At 43.8% G+C, this 22,806-nt stretch overlaps 1 protein-coding gene across 2 annotated transcripts; it reads right to left on the bottom strand.

The window, feature by feature from the left end:
- Positions 1-204: 204 nt before the first annotated feature.
- atp1a3b (ATPase Na+/K+ transporting subunit alpha 3b) lies at positions 205-20,141 on the bottom strand. 2 transcript variants are annotated; one of them, XM_079164261.1, is made up of 23 exons: positions 20,019-20,141; positions 19,793-19,885; positions 9,460-9,579; positions 8,753-8,812; positions 8,260-8,463; positions 7,939-8,052; positions 7,534-7,668; positions 7,305-7,422; positions 6,858-7,126; positions 6,391-6,589; positions 6,025-6,269; positions 5,738-5,930; positions 4,865-5,040; positions 4,604-4,740; positions 4,346-4,496; positions 3,587-3,755; positions 3,311-3,465; positions 3,044-3,167; positions 2,655-2,800; positions 2,430-2,560; positions 2,208-2,309; positions 1,997-2,088; positions 205-1,778 (listed from the first exon to the last, which is right to left on the bottom strand). In XM_079164261.1, exons 2-23 carry the CDS (start codon positions 19,796-19,798, stop codon positions 1,750-1,752), a joined length of 3,075 nt encoding a protein of 1,024 aa, XP_079020387.1. In that variant the 5' UTR covers positions 19,799-19,885; positions 20,019-20,141; the 3' UTR covers positions 205-1,749. The 2 variants fall into 2 exon arrangements, with proteins under 2 accessions (XP_079020387.1, XP_079020388.1); XM_079164262.1 differs by having other exon boundaries at positions 9,460-9,540.
- Between the last annotated feature and the right edge of the window lie 2,665 nt (positions 20,142-22,806).

The raw sequence follows: 22,806 nt of genomic DNA, 5'->3' as shown, positions 1-22,806 counted from the left end.
CAGGTCTATAGTAAGGTATGGCATTCAATTATTTTTATTTAGTCAGAATGTGCCACCTTCATGAGAGATGCATTTCATAAGCTGTTTTCAAGAAAGAGCACTAAAGGAAGATAAAGACTAAAGGACATAAAAAGATAAGCATATTATTGTAATAAAGTGTAGTTTTTCATTCGACAGAAAGACACATAGACAGGTCTAGGTTGTATTAAATGTTCTAGATGTTTTATTGTTGTTGGTTTTGTTTATTTGACACACATGTTCTACTAGTTGTGTTTTTTTTTCTTCTTCTTCTTCTTGACTTTCAACTCTTGCAGCCATCTGAGATGGATCCCGCCTGAGACCGCTTGGCCCTTCACTGGTCTCCAACACATACATGCACACAGATCCGGGCCAGAACGGGCTATACCAGGACCTGGACCGAACCAGGGTTGGACCCGATCCGGTAACAGACCGCAGGCGCATGGTCTCATCATCACCACTCACCACATGATATCATATCGGCACACCTGCAGTGGCGCGGACTTGAAAGCCTTGGTTGGTGTCTTGTGTCTTTTGGTAAAAACACAATCTTAAAACCCTGCTCTGCTGTTACAGTTTTAGAATAGCCTCCTGAAAAACCAGCAAAAACAACTGAACCCAAACAAAAAAACAGAAACAGAGAGACATTTCTCCCGCTTTTTCCTATTTCACCATTATCGTTGATGTTATTCTTCATTAATTTCTCTCTCGAGCTGTTTTTCCAACATGTTTTTTATTGTTTCATTTAAATTCAGTATAGAATTATATAGATTTCCTAGAGCACACAGAAAGATTGAGTTGTATTTACCAACTTGGGGGGAGGGGGGGTGTACTGTAATAGTTATTAACAAGGACAATGGTTCACACAGTGCACACAAACAGAGACAAACGGGGCAGGAGGGAGGAGAGGGGAGGAGTGTGAGAGACAGAGGGGGAAGAGAGGGGGAACAGGACGCCATGGGGTGTGCTTTGTTAGGCCTAAATGAGGAAAAGCAGCTCTCACGTACCCCCCCTCCCGTCTTGGAAATAAAAAAGACAAGTAAAATCATCGAAACCCCCCGTACCCCACATATTAAAAAAACAACAACACTGTGGCCGTTGAGAACGGAATAGAAGGAAGATGGATGTAGCGAGAACGACAGGGAGATGACCACTCCGCTGGTTCTCCACAGACAGGAGACGGAGGCGAGAGGTGGCAGTCGAAGTGGTGTCAACGGTGGGGGTCTCACTGTGTGATCTTTACATCTTTGTGTGATTGGAGGACAAGCAAAGGGTTGGCGAGGAGGGGAAAGAGAGAGGGGAACGAAGGTACAGAGACAGACGAGGGGGAGGGGGGGGGGCGCAGGGGGAGAACAGGGAGGGGAAGGAGCTGGATGGCCCTTTTTTGCAGAGCATGGACACTCCCTTCGTATCCTTAGCTCATTCAAATCTACATACACAATATGCAGCTGCCGTTTGGTAGATATATTGGTTTATGTACACAGCAGTGAGAGAACACATGCAAAGAGTATCATAGGAGATAGGGAGAAATGGGGGCGGGTCAATGTAGAAAGTTGTAAAGGTGCTTTTGCTGTTTTTAATCTTTGGGGCAGTTGTGATGAAAATTGCTTCAAAGCGTTTTTTGTCTTTAAGGGGGCGGGGCATCTGAAGGTGTGTCTGGCCAGGGATGGAGTGACAGGGAGGAGAAATAAGTGGAACATGTAGGGGGCTTGAGCAAAGATGCTCCATTGATCAATAGTATGTCTCTCTTTCGACCCAACCTGGATGAGAGAAAGAAAAACACACACAAGTTCACAGTCAATTCAGTGTTTTCAAGTCAGATTTTATGCAGATTTTCCATTGAATTAGCATTAGTTAAAGGACTAGGTACTGCCAGCAGTCAGTTAGCATAGCTTAGAACAAAGACTGGAAACGGGTAAACAGTTAGGCTTGCTCTGTCCATTTATGCCAATAGATCCTCTAAATGCTATAAACTTACCTCCAGGGTTCCTACGAATGAGAAGTTTTCGGACCTCATCATAGACAAAGATGAGAAAACTATAGGGGAACGCACAAAACCACCAGCTAGGCCTGTGGGCGAGACAAGAGAACAACAAGGATTAAAAATAATCAAGCAAACAGATATGACACAATATGTCTTAGAACCAGAGTGACTGCATATGTATCCATGTGATACATGTGGCACTCACTTTAGTGGATACATCCTGAGTGCCACATCCATGCCTGGGCAGTAGGACAGGAAGGCAGCCAAGGCTGTCTCTTCAAACAGGCCAAAGATCAAGATCTTGTTCCTGGGTGGAGACACACAACAAATGTTATATACGTGTTACTCTAATTTAGATCATATAAAAAGACAAATTACTGAAAGGACACATTCAAGTATATCAGTATCACAATAAATGTGGACTCACCTCATGCCCTGCTGGAACACAGAGTTACGCCTGGTCTTGCAGACGATGACGTCGGCCCACTGCACGACTACAATACTGACAAAGAAGGCTGTGTGGCATGTGAACTCTACAATCTTCCTCTGCTCGTATGTCTGAGGGCAAGAGAGGGAAGAACCAGTAAGATAAAGTAACAAAACAAGAAAACACCTAAAAGTTCCCTTAAACACATCAAAACTACACACTAACCCATTGCTGCCCGTAGCTGTCTTCCAGGTCGTTGCAAGAGCGGTCGTCCCAATGGAGCCTGATGCCTACTAGTCTAGTGGGCAGGAAACCATTTTCAGCCAAGATGACAAAGTAGGCGAAGAAGCCTCCAAGAGCCTGGATCATACCTGAGGACAAAACACACAGACACAGAGATTAAGTTACAGATTTTTAAACTTTTTTTTATTTAGTTTACCCAAAAACATTACAGATAGGCCCAAAGATAATCCAGCTGTTGTTTGTGAACAATGAAAGGTGGATAAAGATTGATTTAAACACAAAATGACTTTCAGGCAACGAGGATCAAATTCAATCCAGATCAAAGACAATTCCGAGTTTGGATCAGCGGCAGCCATCTTCATTTCACCTACCAATTTGTCCATAGGCAATGCTGATAAGCCTCTCATTCACCAGCTTGTCCCTGAATGGGTTCCTGGGCTGACGCTTCATGATGTCGCTCTCTGCTGCTTCATAAGCCAGTGAGATGGCTGGCACCTGAGGGACGAGGGAGAAATGGGAACTTTTAGTACATTAACAGTGTGTGTCCTATCAACAGGAGCTGTTTTCAGTGATGAGATAGAGATTTAGTGAAAGCTGCGTTTGTCGTAAAAGACAGTGAGTGTTTGATCAGATCTCACCATGTCTGTTCCCAGGTCAATACAGAGGATGGTGATGGTTCCAAGTGGCAGGGGGATGTTGACGATGATAAACAGTAGGAAGGGGGTGATCTCTGGGATGTTGCTGGTCAAGGTGTAGGCAATGGACTTCTTAAGGTTATCAAAGATCAAACGGCCTGAATGTGGAAAAACAGACAGGTTACTACACTAAGTCCTACAGTTTGGGTCTCTGAAACCCTTCGTACTGTACATCCTCAAGGATCACATGTTCCACTCCTGTCCTTTGGGTCTTCTCACCTTCTTCCACTCCTGTGACAATAGAGGCGAAGTTGTCATCCAACAAGATCATGTCTGCGGCCTGTTTGGACACATCTGAGCCAGAGATTCCCATGGCAACACCAATGTCGGCCTTTTTCAGCGCGGGCGAGTCATTCACACCATCACCTGTCACAGCCACAATGGCACCCTGGGAGAGACGCAGGAGGGTGAGAATGAGGTTGTATAGCATGAATATATAGAAGACGTTATACTTGTTAAATGTATTTATCCTTTAGTTACCCATGCATCTTGAGCTTGAGACCAGGGTTATTAAACGAGTCACTACCTCATAAGTAAACTGTTTTGGTGTCATTTTAAAACAACCCTGATTAGAAAACAATGTTTTCAAGACCTGAACAGATGTCTGTGAAATTAAACTGTCACCTTTAAATGGCAATCAAATGTATTGAAATTTTAGAATTAATTGATTTTATTTAAATTCAATTCAATTAAAATATATATATATATATTTCTAAATGTAATCTAACCACTCAGTTAAAAAAAACAACAACATGTATTGATGTATTAGTCAGGGAATAAATTTGACAGATAACCAGCGCCATCTGCTGTTGTAAAAGTGTAATGCTATTTGAAAATAAAGTCCTCAAATGTAACCTACAGAAAGCATGAGGAGAACGCTGCTTGGATTATAGATTTAACCTCTACTTGTTCAAGTCGTCCCAAGTATTTATTACCCATTAGGCGTTTTACTCTAAAAGAATCTAAAAATGCTCGAACCAGTCTCTGGCAGCCTTCTACGATGATGAGCTTCTGCTGTGGGGAGGTCCTAGCAAAGACAATCTCTGTGTGATTCCTCAGGATGTCGTCCATCTGGTCCTGGGACAGATCCTTCAGGTCTGTACCGTGGCACACACAGGCCTTGGCATCCCTGAACACAGACAGTGAAGCATTGATGTGGGTCTTGTAATTTGCCATTATTGTTTTTTATGACTGTGTGTTTGATTTTGTGTGAGTTTTTCTGTAAGTATTCTCTACCTGGGGTTGACCTGGCTGACAGGTATGTTGAGACGGGCTGCAATGTCCTCCACTGTCTCGTTACCCTCTGAGATGATGCCCACTCCCTTGGCAATGGCCTTGGCTGTGATTGGGTGATCTCCAGTGACCATAATGACCTACCAAGCAACATAAAATACATTTTATACCATAATCACAAACACTATTTGTTACAAAACCTTATTTTAAAAGACTTTAAGGAATAAAGAAATCTTATATTAGGCTTGCAAGAAAAAAACTCACCTTGATACCAGCAGATCGGCATTTGCCAACAGCATCAGGCACAGCAGCACGGGGAGGGTCGATCATGGACATGAGGCCAATAAAGCAAAGGTTGTCTGTCTGGAAGTTGACATCATCTGTGTCAAAGGCAAAGCCCTTGGGGTACTGGTCTTCGGGCAGCATCACGTGGCAGAAACCTGGAGTCAAAAGAAGTGTGAGATTTAGTGTTTGATTTGTGATATCTAATTATCAACCCAGACCTTCTATCCCTATCCTCTGACATAACTTCCAACACTCTTCACAAAATGACATTTCAATAGTGCCTGGTCTTAATAATTCAACAGATCTTAAGCGTATGATCATGAGCTGTCGCATATTTGTTAAAATGAATGGATTGCAGTCACACTACTATTAGCCGTAATGTAACCGATGTCCTTTCAGTTGCATATCGTCACTGTCCAGTCGCTGTCCTATGAAAACTATATATTTTCACTTTTTCATACCGAAAGATGTCTACCTCTTATGTAACAGAAACCATTTAAAACCCTTTCGGCAATATGAAGAATGCATCGTCACGAAGCTGAAAACAAAGACGTTTTCTTTTTCCTTCTGGAGATACAAGGTTTTTGCAGAACAATAGCAGGGTATAGGTTTTAATAAACTATTAAGCAATGACAGCAATGAAAATATTATTTTTTTTTCAGAAAGTAAAATCAATGGATTGACAAATTTTGATAAAACTGAAATATATTAAAGTATGAGGAATATCTAAATAAAGTGGAAAAGACAGTAAAATCCCTGTTTGAACCTAAGGGCTTAGTCAGACTGTACTTACACTGTCACCCTCCCTCCCTCCCTGTATCTTTGAATCTCTCCTGTTATATCTATACCTACCGAGTACTCTCTCTCCCAGTCCTCCCAGCTCCATGTAGGCATTCTGGAAAGATTCCTTCAACTCCTCATCCATAGGTTGCTCCTTCCCCTGAATCATGATGGTGTTACAACGGTCCAGGATCCTCTCAGGGGCTCCCTTCATCACCAGCAGGTAGCGGTTGTCATTGACATCCTCTGTCTCGTGCACTGAGAGCTGGAAGAGGAGAGCAGAACGTTAATTTAATGAATATGGTGTGCATATGGGTTTTTATCTTGTTTACACAGCTGTTATAAAAGCTGTTGCTTACCTGGTATTTGTTGGTGGAGTTAAAGGGGATCTCAGCCACCTTCTTATTCCTATCCCTTGTGGCCCTGACTGAGCCACAGCACAGCTCGATACACTTCAGTAGGGCTGACTCTGAGGCATCGCCGGCCACGTCACGCTTCAGGATGGGCAGCTGGTCTTGTGCTGCTTTAAACTGAGCGCGGTTGCACAGACCAGCGACACGAGCCAGAGACAGCCATGTCACTGAGCTCTTGTCAAAGGAGGCACCTGGAGCGGGAACAGGAGAGACGGTATTATTAACCTTCATGATTGCTAGTTATCATTTATCCCTTTTATAGTTGTTACATATTTCGTCAGTGGTGGCTGTTTTCGCCCCATCGTCACTAACCAGACTGGTCCTCAGTGGTGTCGGCCTCGTGGATCTGGTTGTCAAACCACATGTGGGCCACAGTCATCCTGTTCTGGGTCAGGGTGCCTGTCTTGTCAGAGCAGATGGTGGAGGTGGAGCCCAAGGTTTCCACAGCTTCCAAGTTCTTCACAAGGCAGTTCTTCTTAGCCATGCGCTTGGCAGTCAGGGTCAGACATACCTGCAGACAAATACATGTATAATGTTCATTATTATTGGGATTGGATGTATCATCTGTGAAGCTCCAGAATTAAATTTTTCTATAAACAACTAAACTAAATTTAATAAAATGTAACCACAAGCATTGATAAAAGATGTACAAACAAATAAATAAAATAAGGAAAATGCTACGGGTCCAATATGAGCATTAACAACAGATTGAAGAAAAATATACCATATGATACCAAAGTATCTAATTCAAAGACATATGTAATTATTTGTCCACTTACGGTGACTGTGGCCAGCAGCCCTTCAGGCACGTTAGCCACAATGATGCCGATGAGGAAGATGACAGCCTCCAGCCAGGAGTAACCCAGGGCGATGGCCAGGATGAAAAAGGTGACACCCAGGAACACGGCCACGCCTGTGATGATGTGGATGAAGTGCTCGATCTCCTTTGCGATAGGGGTTTTGCCGGTCTCCAGGCCAGAGGTCAGAGTAGCAATGCGCCCCATGACTGTGCGGTCTCCGGTGCAGATAACAATGCCACGCGCCGTGCCTGGTTTGGAGAAAGAACGCACACACAATGATGTAAAATATCATCTGAAGCATCAGTGCCTCGGAGAGTACAGTTAGGTATACTCTTTAAATAATTTGCTCAATTTGGGGGCTTTGAATCAAACCACAGGCACACGAGTTAATAATAGCATGTCATACTGTTGCCATGGTGACCATACCTTCCACACAGTTGGTGGAGAAGAAAGCAAGGTTTCGGGTCTCTAAGGGGTTGTCATGGGTACAGTCAGGTGACCTGCTCTGAGGTTCTGACTCGCCTGTGAGGGAGGAGTTATCAACCTAACGGGAAACAGGGAAAGTAAAACATGAAATTCTATCCAAGAAGAAGCAAGACATTGAGTGTGTGTGTGAACTATGTATGTGTGTGTGTGTGTGTGTGTGTGTGTGTACCTTGCAGCCATGAGCGGAAACCACCCTGATGTCAGCAGGGATCCTGTCTCCTCCCTTCACTTCAACCAGATCTCCACCCACCACTTCTTCAGCGTTGATCTGTACCTTCTCACCCTCACGGATCACCAACGCTTGCTGCAGGGAGATATCAGTGATGGTTAGAAAACACACAAACACAATATTTAGAGAGACACGGTGTCTCAGAAAATGTGGAGTTACAGCAAATAAAAGCAAAGATCTTTTCCATCTCTTCATGTGAAAACAACTGTCTGACTAGACACATTGTTAGCAAAGAATTCATCCATTCAATCATAACGCACAGTATGAATAACTATTTTCAGGCAGATGGAATGAAAATAAGCTTTCAGACATAGGTTGGTTTCTTTCGAGCAAACACATATTTACCTGAGGCACCATGTTCTTGAAAGACTCCATGATTTTGGAGCTTTTGGCTTCTTGAAAGTATGAGAAGCAGCCAGTGATGACGACGACAGCTGTGAGCACAATACCTAAGTACAACTGGAGAGAGACAGAGAGACAAACAGTCAAACATATGCAAGTGTGGTCTGTGGAAAAGCACTGGATGCAGTGTGTGTAATGCTAAAATCCCTTTGTGAAGGTGTTATTAACGCATGTACTTCAGAGTGGGAAGTGGGACGGATGTGTTAATGAGGTATAGATGGGTCAGATGTGAGTAAGTGTGTGGATGTGTGTGCGGATGCTCACATTGTCTCCTGCAGGATCGTCCTCAGTGGCTGCCTGGATGGCGTAAGCCAGGAAGCAGAGGATGGCGCCAGTCCACAGCAGGACGGAGAATCCGCCAAACAGCTGGCGACAGAACTTGACCCACTCCGGGGTGGTGGGAGGAGGGGTGAGAGCATTGGGACCATCCCTGATCAGATACTCTGCTGCCTTGGCATTGGTCAACCCCTGGAGGGAGCACACAGACAAAGAAAAACACACATTTGTTTAGGTTTGTTAACAATCTCCTATTTCTTTAGTATGATTTTGGAGTTGGATCGTCGATTGACAAAAACTGTAGTAAAACAAGAGAAGTATGCCACCTAGTGGCCAACTGCAAAATCAGTCTCAAACCACAGCTGTACATACAGAGAGAAATATGTTGTAGATGCTATTTCAGACAAACAAGCTGCAGGTAATGCAAGGCTCAATCACATATACATATATATATATATCACAACAAATATCATCAACTCACCTGAACAATGTCAGTCTGGTATTTCCTGCATGTTTCCTCTATGGACATCTTATGTTCCGTCTGGAAAAAAAATAGATGGATAATCAATACTCTGCGTAGCTCACTATGTTTAGTAGTTGCCATTTTTTGCATGCAAGGACAATTTAAAGAAAATAGTCCAAATTGAATCAAGAACTATGCTGATATGTAATAAAAAAGAGTTTTGAGCTTCTTTTTTTTTGCATTTTCAAAACATCCAATAACTTAATGGCAGTCAAGGTAATTGGAAATGTACTCCATGCATGCAGTTCACCTGAAAGATAAGAGTATTGGGGCAGATATATGGCGGCCCAGGTGTCTGTTTCTTGTGCAGGGATGCAGGATCAAAGTGACGACCTCCTGATAACAAGTCACCCCTCATACCAGCAAAAATACATTTTGTTTTGGGCTGCATGAGAAAGATTTCCCTTCTCTCCAACAGAGTTGGCGTCAATTCATTTTCCTTTACTATATTCTCAAAAAATATGTTTTTCAAAAGTTTAAATCGTTTACACGCATCCTAAAAATGCATGGGTGGCATTACAAAATATTACTAATTAGGGAATTTTAGGTGTCAAACGAATCAGCTTTTGATTGACAGGATTAAAAGTGGATTGGTCTCAAACATATTTTATGCCAACACTCAGTTCCACAAGCATTCATCACAGATAAGAGAAGGATTTACTTACAATCGGCACTTCCTTCTTCAGGTCGTCCATGTCCTTGGTCTGTGCCCCCTTCTTCTTCTTGGGGGATCGGTCATCTTTGTCCTGTGTGGTGGCAACGCGGTAACTGTCTGACCGGCCATACTACAGACACACACACATGTTTTATACATGCCTTCGGACTAGATTAAGGAGATAGTAGCCTGTGCGCCTTTGTTTATAATCTTAACTGTTCTCTTGGCTTGAACATTATATCAACAAACTACACTTTTGCTTTGAATTATTCAGAGAACTGTATTGTCTGGCATTCTAACAGTATTTACCAGTAAGACTGAAGGAGCCAGCGGGCTTTATTGAATTGCCCTTGAGCTTTCTCTTTCACGACACAGTAAAACATGTTGTACCCTTCTGAAGTGGCCTTGTGAAGTAGCCTGTATTTCGTTTATGAGGAGGATGTCAGATGAAGAGCATATTAAAACCCAATATCTTAAGAATTGAAGACGTGAAAGATAAATGCATCACCTCGGTAGCTGGTGTTTTTCTCTGAACAAAAACCTCCACATTAAGCATGCACCATCGCCACACATTAAAGCACGTGACTCCTGTCTGCTCTGACACATCTATTTCATCCCTCCACTGATCAAGTAATTGTTGCTCAGATGTTCATAATCAAGAGCAAATGGTTTAACCTGTAGGTTTTAACTTATCACTTCTAGCAGCAAGGACATTAGAGAGAGAGAGAGAGAGAGAGAGAGAGAGAGAGAAAGAGAGAGAGAGAGAGAGAGCGAGAGAGAGAGAGAGAGAGAGAGCGAGAGAGCACATCAAAGGCTTTCTGATTAGATTCTAGTATGTTCTACACTATTAGACCAGATACATCAGAGACACTTTGATGTCAAAGATTGAAAATTAAGTCTCAAGTACATGCACACACACACACACACACACACACACACACACCCACACACACCACACAGACACATCAAATGTCCTTGTCCTCTTCCGCCTGCTTTACTGTGCTGCCTGTTGTTCCGGATACTCTCCCAACTATCCCCTCAGAAATTGGCTTATGTTGTTAAACGAGACGTGAGAGGACAATTAATAACACAGATTTTCTCCAGCACTACACATTGTAGTCTTTCTAGGTCTATAACTGGAAGGAGAGCAGCTTGAGTTGCTGGACCACGTCAATACAAATGTTCCTCATCAAGGGTCAGAGGTGACACCCACTCACACCCAGGAGGTGTGCAGTCAAATTAATATACACTGATGGTATGACAGAGTAGCAAAGTCCAGCCACATAATTCACCCTGAATCAGATCGAAACATCAATAACTAATAGTCAGTGACAAAAAACCTCTTAATTACGGTTTGCTTGTCAAAAATGAGGTTAAAGGTTTCTATTTCATTGATAAGAGGCTCTGGCTGCGTGTTCCTTCACAGGAAATCAAAAAACAACTGTGTGGTGAAATTCACTGAAGTAAAGTAAGCACCCTCTAGTGGTGCAGCCAGGCAGTAACATTACCAGGGGTGCGGCATGTCCAGGTAACTGCTCCTCGACTTCCTTCTTTGCAGTACCAATGTGAACTACAAACAGATGTCTCCTTTGACTTCATGCTTAATGTTTCCTTTAAAATGAATCTGTCAATCACGAACCAAACTTCCATATTTACAAAAGCAGGAGAGAGAAAGTATGAATTGAGATCCCACCCCCTCCACAAAGACTCACACACCCAAACCACACCAAAACACACACTTGCCAACTAGAACAACTTGCCCCTTCAACCCCAACTGTGGGAGCTGCAGTTGAACTGCCGTTGTGTGAAACTCTTGTGAAATCATGCCTTGAATTTGTATGTGGTAACAAAGACCTGTATTTCTAGTTTGTCGTCATAAAAAAAAGAACAGCTTCATGAAGCAGCATGTGGATGACCACTCCCACTCGCTTCATTGTGGAGCGCGGGCTGCTCAACGACCGCTGCTGAATTCAAAGCAAACAATTAAACCCTTCGTTCGAGCATGTTAGGCAGAGAGTAGCATGTCAGTAGGAAGGAGCTGTTTGACCCAAATGCAAACACACACACACACACACACACACACCCACCCACACACACATGCAAACACACGGAGTTCTGCAACAAAAGAGCAGGTGAGCAAATCTCTTTGCCGCAGCAAGACCAGGCAGGCCTGGTGAGGCCGAGGCTGCACGAAGAAGAAACTGATGCAGTGGAAAAGTACTGCTGCTCATCCCCCCTGAGACACAACCGGTATGCGTGTGTGTCTCCGATTGAGATAGAGGGTGTGTTGGCACATACATGTATGTATTATATGCACGTCATTGTTCATTGGACTGAATGAAGGACGGCTCCTAATCTCTATTTTAGAGATTAAGGGTGTTGACTAATATGGAAAGTTACAGATTTACCTTCTAATCAGTATTAAATTGGCGCCATAATCTAAAAGATGAGAGACAGGCAGGTGTGTAAGTGTATTTGTTGGTTTAATATTCTTGTTGTGGCTAGTTTGTCTACAGATAATGAGGAACGCTGCAAAAGCACATTTAGGGAGCATTGTCAACGTCGCACCTGCTCTTCTGAGCATATGCACACCGAAATTGATATCGCAAACCTTTGACACACACTTTCTTCCTATCACAAACACACATATGCCCAGACAATAGAAGTGTTCGGTGTGGAGATGGAGAGGAGTGCCAAACAAAGCGATACGTGGTGAAAAGTAGGGACACGGAGAGATGGATGTTGAGGGGGTGGATGACGGACGCGACTGGGCACATGGAAAGGGAGACATCAGTGGGAGGTGAGAAGCAGGGGGGGGGGGGGAGAGAGAGAGAAGAGCTGTTGACACCCTTCGCTCACGCTTCTAATTAGATATTGACCTGCAATCTTTGTCTGCTGGCTCTGTGTCAGTGTTTGGCCCACAGTGACCCCACTCTAATAGATTACAAAACCTTACTTATGGTGTGTGTGTGTTACTTCACATATGCTAATAGCTTATATTCTCACCCCGGGTGTCTGTGTGTGTGTGTGTGTGTGTTTGTGTTTGCGGATGTAAATGAGGCAAAAGAGAGGTCACGGATTTATCTTGTGTCTTGTTTACAGTATGGGGAGTATTTTAAGTGCATACCTGGCTTTGTGTGTGTGTGTGTGTGTGTGTGTGTGTGTGTTAGTCTCTCACGTCCCTCCTCCACACACACCCTGTTACCTGATAAGATGTATCTTTGTTCCACCGACGGTATGTTGCGAACACTTTTGCAAAAGCATTCAACAAGTAAAAGCCTTCAAGCTCTACTTCGGGCTACATTTAAAGCTGTTGTTATTGTAGTTAGATGACGCATCTGTTTTTTAGATCTATCTGTCTGTATATCTGTCTCTGTCATTACCACTTTGATTTAAATTATTCAGCAGAGAAAGATGGAGTCCATGTTGTGTATAACTTGAGTATCCTTGCATTTGCAGAAGACATCAACGTGCGCCTGCCTGTGTGCGTCTGTGTGGGTGTCCGGCTGTCTCACACAGCTCTGGGTAATGTAATGAGCCCCCTCTGTCCTTAGGAAGGAAACAGAGACTCGTGGCTGGAATTACAGATGCTCGCTCTCCCACAAACACACAGACGGACAGACTGATGGACAAGACACATGTCTGACATCGCCAGGGATTGGAAACACTGGATGCTCCTCTATGGATTACATCCAGTTACATATTGGCTTATTAAAAATCTGCTTAAAATATCAATAGTTCAGAAAAGCCAATTGCTTCAAGTATCTGGTTGTGTGTTTGATTTGATCTTAAATTATTCTACAGGCCGGCTCCAGCTAACCAAAATGAATCCTGCGTTTTGTCCTCTGATGAATGACTGTGTTTGGAGGGCAAGTCACCATGGTGACCAAGCTCAGCAGTGGCCTAGTACTCCTAGGATCCCCTGATGTTCTCCGGGACCAGTAATAATTGATGCATCTGTAACTGGACACTGTATTCACTGCTGTATAACACAGGGGGGAATTAGTGTGCGTTTGTGTGAGCAGAGGTGAGTCATTGTGTTGGCCACAGTCCCTGTGTGCAGCGTCTACACGCATTGCGGCAGAGAGGAAGAGAGATGTAGAGTGAACGAGAGAGAGAGAAAGTGATTGTGAAATAAAATGATAAGACACAACACCAGTCTACTAGGAATACATGTGGAGTGGCAGTTAAGAGTGTATTTTCTAACTTGAATGAGAGACTTCTTATGTAGCATTGAACCTACACAGTAATTTATTTTGGCAGATGGAAATCAAGTAATACTACTCTGTAATGTTGTTCACATCATGGACCAACAGTCTTAAAATTAGGAGTGGCACCTGAGAGAATTATCATGTCAAGCATCTCGAGGACAACGGGTCGAGGCATGCCCACCAACGGTGGGTTTGACTGGGACTGGCGTGTAACATATTTACTTCTGCTTTTATTGCACGCATGAGGAATCCTGTAACAGGAAGAAGTGACGTGCGTACACAAAAATGTACCACCCTGCTCCATTTTATCATTCGCCAAGCACCACCACATGTTTCAAGTGAGTCAACACTTCCTCTTTGTACAGAGCAGCCAGAAGCATGGATCACATTAGCTCATCTGCACTGCGCATGTGAGAGCTACACTCATGGCATTGTTGTGTGTGTTTCACTATGACCATGCCTGTAGAATATACAGCTGAGCTGAGGAAATACCCATTTGTCATTTCACTTGTGCTCTGAGCTCATGGGAACTGTTTTACAAAATGTCTGATGGTGGTGTATAACAACATAAATAGTATATTTCTATCAGGGAACATCAAATAGATATTGGGTCTAATTCATGTCATCTTCTGTTGTAGTTCAGTAAGTATGAATGAGGCTGCAGGTTGAAAGCCCTTTGTCTTCAGTCTGGCCAGTTGCTTAGCTTGTGCACACAACAAAAAGTGCCGGATATAGTAGCTTAAGCACATTCACAATGAAATGATTCTAAATGTAAGTGTGTTGCATGTCATTTATTTTTAAGGCAATAAGGCATCCTTTAAACTCAACTTATTACTGGATTCTCCACTACACTTTGCTGTCCCTCTCTAGCGTCTCTATGAATTATTAAGTAAAGGGAGAAAAAAACAAATCTGTCAAAACATGAAAATCAAAAAAGGTATGAACACACAAGATATTGAATAAACATATAATGCATGTGAAATATGTGCTGGTTTGTAATTACATTTCTGCATCTGTACACAACTATGCGTGTGGTGTGTATATGTGTGTTGTTGCATGCATGTTTGTGTGTGTGTGTGTGTGTGTGCGACCTCGCAAGGTCATTAAGCCATCTGCTGCTTCTTGCAGCAGGATGGCAGGGCTCTGGGCCACAGTGGGGGGCTCAGGCCGTGGGCCGAGGGACATAGCTGTTAGGATTAGCTAGTCTGATTACTACACTGGATTAGCCCTCTGTGCTTCATCCTCTCTTTGTCTCTCTATCACTCCTCTTTCTCTGCAATTCTCTCTCAGGAAAATCAAAATGCATTCGAGCAATCTCCACATTTATCATTAGGTCTCAGCGCACAATCATTTGGTGAATGTCTTCCAACAGTACTGAGTAAACGAATGGATTAGATGGTTACTTTTAAGAGATGATTAGGATTTGAATGCCATGTAAAAGAGACTGTTGAGATATTTGTTTCGCTTATCTGTATCTGCCTTGAGAGTGATATGAAGGCTTTTTTTATCATAGGAGGAGATTCCAGATAACAGACATGAAGAAGAAAGGGAAAAGATGGCGTAAAACCCTTTCTAGTACAACAGTCCCAGGGGACGTTCTGTTACGTCTGAGTGGCAGTTCAAATTAAAACATGTACAAGTAGAAGAATTAAGAAGAAGGAATTAAATAGTGTATGTAAATAGAGAAATAAAAAGATTGTTGCCGCTTAAGAGCACTAAAAAAATGTTAATCTCTAAATCACATGAACACAAAGAGACTGAGAGAGATTAACTCTCTTTAGCGCTCAAATCATTTTTATAGTGTTCTCTCTAAAAAATAAAAATAAACAAAAGCAAGAAACTCAACCAAACAACCCAAACTCAAAATTTCGATTTAAATTGCCATCCCTCCTGTCCCCCTCCACTCTGTCTGTCCCATTATCGTCTTCATCTGACAGACACAATTGTGTAACTGTTTATCTTTAGCTCTATATAACGAACTGTCCACCCCCGTGAGCTCTGAGCGATCTGTTTGCGCTGTCGTTTTTGAGTCTTGCCGTGTGTGAATGTGGCCTGGTCTAGATTAGCATTGTAAATCTTGGTTCGTTGGTGCTTATAGAGAACATGGCATCTCTCCATGGGGGTGAGACCATGCACCTCACGACTCCTCAGCAGGCAGCTGGTCACATAGATTTGTCCAGATGTGCATGCACGCACGCATCCATACACACAGCTGCTGACTGCACTAAACCAAGATTAAGCCAAATACCCATTTACGGTTGAGATTGTCAAGCATGTGTCGCTTTGTGATTCTAAACCAGGTCCTGTTGTGTTGAGTATGTCTGAATGAATGGGAAATCATTCACAATTCAGGAACATAATTACTGAAAATCCTAAAAAAACTTCTAACTTATTAACTGAACGGCAGCATTATGTGGTAACAAAATACTAAAGAAATACAGCAAGGTGTTTGTCCATTGTGGCTGCCCAGTGTTATACTTTGTGCTTTGGTGTATTCACACAGGGAATGCGCACACGCACACATTTACACACACTTCACAAACATACACACATCTCCAGGACAACACCCTGAATTAGTCATGTCGTTGTAGTCAGGCAACCATACCCCTCTGAATCGCTCTCTTTATGGGAGACAATCAACACAATAATGTTGGAAAACTGTTCGTCAATCACTGTGTCTACTGTAATCCTGTTTAAAAGTAATCTATGAAGACGACAGCACTGACCTTAACATTTTATTAGCATTACACAAGCTTCTTGTCCCGTTAGTCTAACACTAGCGGGGAGGCAAGCTACTGTTTTTTTGCTGAGCCACGAGAGAAATCCGGACTTCAGCAGTACTCTCACTGGGGACGTGTCCTCATTACAGTGGATATCTATTGATCAGGAGCCTACAAGAGGCTTGAAGGGGACATTGAAGGGCCATTTCAAAGGTCACCATATTGACCTTAATTGACCCCTAGGCCACAGGGCATCCCGGCTGGCTGTGCGGTCAGAGAGACCACGCGGTTGATCAGATCCTGTATGGACGTGCATTTCTATTGGTTCCTGCGACACGTGGGACAGATCCGCTGTGGTACAGTGCAGCCTATCAGCATTGGGCACCAGGTGCAGTGGGGAGGGATGTGCAGTACTCTGCACCAAACGGAGGGCTGGGCCTCTGCAGAGGCCACACCACACATCATTCTCCTGAACTACCTTCCACCGACACCTTCTAACTTCTTCTCTGTCGCTGCCCACGCCCAGTGCCATAAATGAGAGTGCAGGCTGTTCTAGAAACCGTTACGTCTTGACACAGGTACTTAGTGAGTCTAATCAGGGATCTTATAGGGATCTCAACACTATCAGGAGCTTCTCCTCATCCACGCTGCATTCAGAGCGGCTCAACCACACCCCTCGTCACCAATATGACCTTCTGTCAAAGCCTCAACGCTACAACTACACCTTCATTTCTCCTGGGGCAACCAGGCCACCGACACCACACCTCTCCACACCACACTCACCCTACAGTCAATGTCCTACGAAGATCATCCAACCCAACCAGACCCCTCATCTCCCTATCCCATCTGTCTGTCTGTCGTACCCCTGATAACCAATACCACAATGTGCAGCGCGAGGAAACAGGAGCCATGGTAATGTGAGCTTCAGGTCATTATCCTGTAACAAGATATACAGCCAGGGAGCCCTCCCCCACCATACGCCTCCTCCGTCATTTTAAATCCCTCTTTCTCCCTCTACACCTGCACAGCAGCCACTACTGATCTGCCCTTCCTCCCTCTCTCGCTCTCTCTCTCTCTCTCTCTCTCTTTGCCATTCTTGCTCTCTCAGCAGAGGCACCCTTCCCCCATCAGCATCACGTGCCTGAAGGTGAAAATCTCCTCCTATGGCCTCATCAGCATCAGCCATGTATAGCTGCACTCATGCAGAGAGGAGAATAATGAGCAAGATGAGCGGGAGTGTGAGTGAAAATACATTTCTTCAGAGATGTTCTGCCAAATTAAGACTATCCATCTCTGTGCAAGACAAAATGTGCCAGTTGCCTCTCTAGTGTCCCTGGCACATGCCAAAGCTTTGCTCTATAGCATCACTGCTGTCTCTAAGCACTGTCCTTTCTGCGTGCTCCTCATGCCAGCCTATCACAGCTCTTAGCAGGGAATTTCCACACCAGAGGCCCCGCCCCCAGTTTGACGCAGAAGGCACGTCGCATGCGATGCCCCCCGCGGCCTTGGGAAAGGACAGCTGGCAATGCCATCGCACAGTGCGCCATCGCAAGATTCGCGGAAAAAAATAAAAAAGATGGAGAGAGCGTGAAAGAAAGTGTAGTCGACCGGCAACGCGTGATAACAAGATCGGTCCCATCACTCCATCCATTCATCCATCCATCCCCTTTTTCATTCAGGGTGACCTCAGCCGTCATCGAGTGAAAGTCAAGGAAACAGCGGATCGCCATTGACGCTCATTTTCTGCTTTACAATGTCAATTTATGGAGAGCTGCGGCATCTAATGGCACTCCATTCCATTGCACACAGCAATAACCGTCATGCGTAAGCACCCTTTGCACTCACATCGCTTTTGACGCAGTGCCCACTAATGCTGCCGGGTTTGCCGAATCCTTCATTTTGAACGCCTCTCACGGCAGATGGGCCTGCATTTCAGATGCTTGTGTAACTGCGATGACATCTGCCCGTACAGCCGCTGCAGCGCTGGATATCTCTCCGCGCCGCATGTCCCCTTGTCTGCGGCGTCATGCCACCGCATCATTTAATACACACACCGCAGTCGGAGATTAAAAATTACAACTCCTTCCGCAGGATGGAGATGAAGCAGAAATTGCGCAATAGCTCTGACCGGCAGTCGCATCTGCACCATGGCATTTTCCAGGAGCGCTGTGTTTTTCCACCAGCCTCTTCTGATTCATTTGCATGACTAATATATATATATATATATATATATATATATAACCGGAAACAGTAGGCTACAGATGTTTTTTTTACGGTTTAAAGGTGCGCGCACCAGATGAGAGCTCTCATTCTACTTCAACGTAACGAGCACATCGTGCTCCTGGTGAAGGCCTACTGGACGCATCACTTCTTTAATCTGTAGTTTGTGTAAATGTGTTCACTGTTGGTGATTATAGAGTTCCTGTTATGTCACAAATTAAAGGGGAAATAAGCTGGCGAGGCGCTTACTCCGAGTAACCGCATTATGACGCATGGGTCATCAGTTGCCGAGGATGAGACTCCTCCGCTGATAGCAAGGACGCGATGGGCTCAGCATCTTCCCGGTTCATCACCAGATGCTTCTCTCGTGCTGGACCGAGCCGCAGAGAGGGCAGTGCCAGCGGGCTTTAAAGCAGAAACGCAAATGAGGGGCGGAGACGGGGGGCAGCGAGGGCGTGAAGGAGGTCACAGTACATCCTGTCCATTGATCACTGAGAAGGATGTAGGACATAATGTAGGCCTCCTTTTTTTTGCCTTCAAATGTAACAAAATGCAGTTGTTTTAAACCAAAGGTAATTGATGGATGAACAGAATATGTCTATAACAAGTGCAACCCCCTCCCCCCTCTCTCCCACACGAGAGCTCTTGGTAAGAATTAACCGATCAGGCCTACTATGGCTGGCAAGGTTATCGTCGAAGTAGGCCTATCAGAGACCCGAAATACACAGGACACTCTGACAACCTCTAAACCACACACTCTACGTGTGACACTTCGGCATCATTTTTCATATTTTATCTCGGTGCCTGTTCAAAGTGACCGAGTGAATGAGAGAAAATGACATGATCCGGTCAAATTTCAATATTTCAGTTAACGTATACAGCAAAATTGATATTCAAGTGTAAACCAGGCGAAAGTCAAATAAAAATGTGTAGTGAAATGCCGCTGCTTTATATATCCGCACTAGACAGAAGCTACTGGCTGCATCAATTTGTCGCAGTCCAGGAGACCAGAGTAAAACACAGTTCCGCATTAGAGTCAATGTCACTGAGACAAGCGGGATTTCCATAGAGGAAAAAATGACATCACATCAGCCCTTCTTTGTCAGGGGTGAAATATCAGGCTGCCGCGTATTTCTCAGGCCACTTCAGGTGGGGTACAACGCAGTTAAAAAGTTGGAATCGTCAGTCTTACCCCCATGTTGGCGCAGTCACTCTTCTCCTCTCAGGTGATGCACGGCTTGAGAGGTGTCAGCCCCTCGCGTTGAATTATATCAAAATGCCTTGCCTTGAAAAAATAAAAGAGAATATGCTCAGTTTTTAGGGTTGCTTACTGAAAAATGGAAAAAAAGACGTCATGGCAGTTATTTATAGATCTGACAAAATGTTGTTTTTGGGCTTAAATAAACGGTCTCTCAAACCTTCCAACGGGTTAGGCTTCAATCTTTCCCTCCCCAGTGAGAAGTCTTTCAAATGAAATGCTGCGGTCTCGAGCGGAGCATCACGCGGGGATGCGCTTCCTTCCTTTGCTCTCTGATACTTGCGGAGAAAGACCGGCGAATCTAGCAAGCCGCACTGCTATTCTTTCAGGATTTGATATCCCTCCGCGGCTCTGCCGGTTACCGCAGTACTCCTTTAGCCGCACCACTCCGCCAGTGGAAGAAGCGCCGCCTATAAGCATATAAGCGAACGCAAAGGGGCAATCACTCCCGCCCCCAATGAGTGCAGTTGGCCAATCATAATCCGGAGCGTCTCATCGGTGATGGAATCGCTAACCAATTGGTTTAATCACAGTCTTCAAGCGGGCCAATAGAAAGCTCATTCATGCCACTCCTGCTTTACTGCAGAATACCAAGGCTTGCAGCCAGCAGCGTCGCGAGTCTCTAGGCTGAAAATGTATATAAATGGACGCACAAGGTTAGATTCTAGCTGTCGTGATTGTGTTTGTTCATCATGCAATGTATTTACCTTACATAAAATAGTGGAATTGTGGGCATTATAGCTTGTGATAAGCATCCTTGGATGTCTCATTAGTCATGTTGGTCTTGTCATGAGCATGGTGTGCACCTCCATATGCCACTTCAGCAGTTTTAGCTGATGTGGAGGGACTCTTGCTCTGTGCTGCAGGTAAAATTACTGACATGGGCGTATCTCAGTTGAAGTAAACTACAGAATCCAACCTGACTTGTTTCAGCATAATGATAGGGGTCTCTGGAGCTGTTACTCTACTTGACATTTATGAGGACAGTTGTAAAAAAATGATATAGTGTTGACCAGTGGGATAGACAACTGCAGCGAGCATCAACACACTGAGACAGGAATGTAGTTGAACAAATCAGACTACATTCTTTAAACACTGGACAGGCAGAAAGAGAGAGGGGCAGGAATGATAGAAAAGATACAGAGAGGAAATTGGGTAGTGTGACAGGTTGTGTATTTTTCGGTAACAATGCTGAATGGGTGCAAAGACAGAAAGTGTGAAAGAGAAACAGACAGAGGACACGCAGTAGTGAGTTGCCATTGCAGGCCTTCGGTCACGTTTTTACCTCTGTGCTTTTTTTTGCTGAATATACGATGCAGCAGTGAGACCAAAAACGCTCTCAGAGTTGCATACGCACATTAACACACACATTCATGCATGTAGGGCCATGCCTGATTTGCAAGGGAAAGCTGAGAGTCACACTTGCTGTCCCTGCTGCAGATTGTTGCCATGCCTCACTGCCTTCCTTGCTGCAGGCCCAGACGATGACCATCCAGCACCATGAAACCCCAAAGCATCAGAACGGGGTTAGCTCAGGGTTGGAGGACAGTCAGCTACAACCATCTTAAAAAATGCTGCTACAGTGCAGTTAGGTCTTATTATTTTTCCGAAATACTGCAGATGATTAACAAATATTCCTAATTCAATTCAGCAATGAGTAATCAGGTTGTTGTTTATGCTTTGTAACATAGTTGAATGACCACATGGGTGGGGTAAAGTTTCAAATTTTCTCTTACCAGTGTGGCAAATCCCACCCATACAGCACTCACAGAGTGTGAAAGCAAATGTTGACTCTATTGCCCTTCATTACTATGATACCGATGTCCACTTTAAAAAGAACAATTTGCAGAGCTGATATGAATGCCAGGTTATTGCATGCTGCTACAAATTTCAGCTGCTAATACCATGCAAAACAAAATGAATACACACACATAATTTACAGTACGTGTCAAAAGATAGACTCTTTTATTTATAGTCGTTGTGGTTATTTTCAAGAGGAATGAAAGTATCGTATACAACTGACGCATTACAAATCGGTTGGCTTCCTAAAGTCAAAGCACTTTGGCAGTACAATAATGTAATGGTTTTATGGGAACTTTATTTCCAAAATCATTATAAGGTTCGAACAATACAAAATAGTTAATTTGTTTTAATTTACATGCACCAACCCCCCACATTCGGGGATGGGTATCAGGGCTAAATTAAGCTATAAGTGATAACCAAACACCAGTGAAATTCAATAGCCTTTCAATAGAAAACGTTTTGTGAAATTCATAATGTTTGGGTTTTGTTGTGACTGTAGATATCTTGGTTTAATTGGATGGATGGAGTATATATTGTAGGGCAATTTAATTGTCAACGGTTTCTATTATTTTGCCCACCTTAATGTCTACTGTATTCCTGTAACTGTCAACTCATTTCATTAATGCATATTGAATTATATAACTTTACAAAATACTTGCATCATAGAGATGTTGAGATATTAATACCATACAGGATAATGTAAGGATTAACAGATAGAATTGGATCCTTAAAGCCTACGGTGCTGATGAGGGTGACTTTGTCAACATGCTGCTACTAATAAAGTTTTTTTCAATCTCATTTCATCCAAAATGGCTGCCAGTAGTATCCTTTCTTAACCTCTGTTATACCTTCCTGTTTCTCACTCCGTCCTGCCCGCCACCACCACACCACACACCTCCCTGCCTTGCAGTACAAGAAAGGAGGGGAGGGAAAACTCCCCCAATTCTCGGTCTCCACAGCAACAGCAGTCAGATGACCTTGTCTCCGACTGGTTCTGCTGAGTCAGAAATTGAGGGATGGGTGAGGGGGATCCAGACAAGAAAGAATCAGGGAACGAAAGAAAGAAGAGAGCGAGGCAGATGGCACAGAGAGAAAGTATTAATTGCTATTCTAATAGATTCCAGCTCTGTGGATGCTTGTAGACA

This window comes from Pholis gunnellus (assembly GCF_910591455.1).
Source record: "Pholis gunnellus genome assembly, chromosome: 8".
Lineage (NCBI taxonomy): Eukaryota > Metazoa > Chordata > Actinopteri > Perciformes > Pholidae > Pholis > Pholis gunnellus.
This window is presented reverse-complemented; position numbering and strand designations above follow the sequence as displayed.

Coding starts and splice junctions, on each gene's coding strand:
- atp1a3b (XM_079164261.1), bottom strand. Junction 7,127..7,304: donor CTCCACCAACTGTGTGGAAG/GTATGGTCACCA, acceptor TCTCCAAACCAG/GCACGGCGCGTGGCATTGTT. Junction 5,931..6,024: donor ACTCCACCAACAAATACCAG/GTAAGCAACAGC, acceptor CTCCTCTTCCAG/CTCTCAGTGCACGAGACAGA.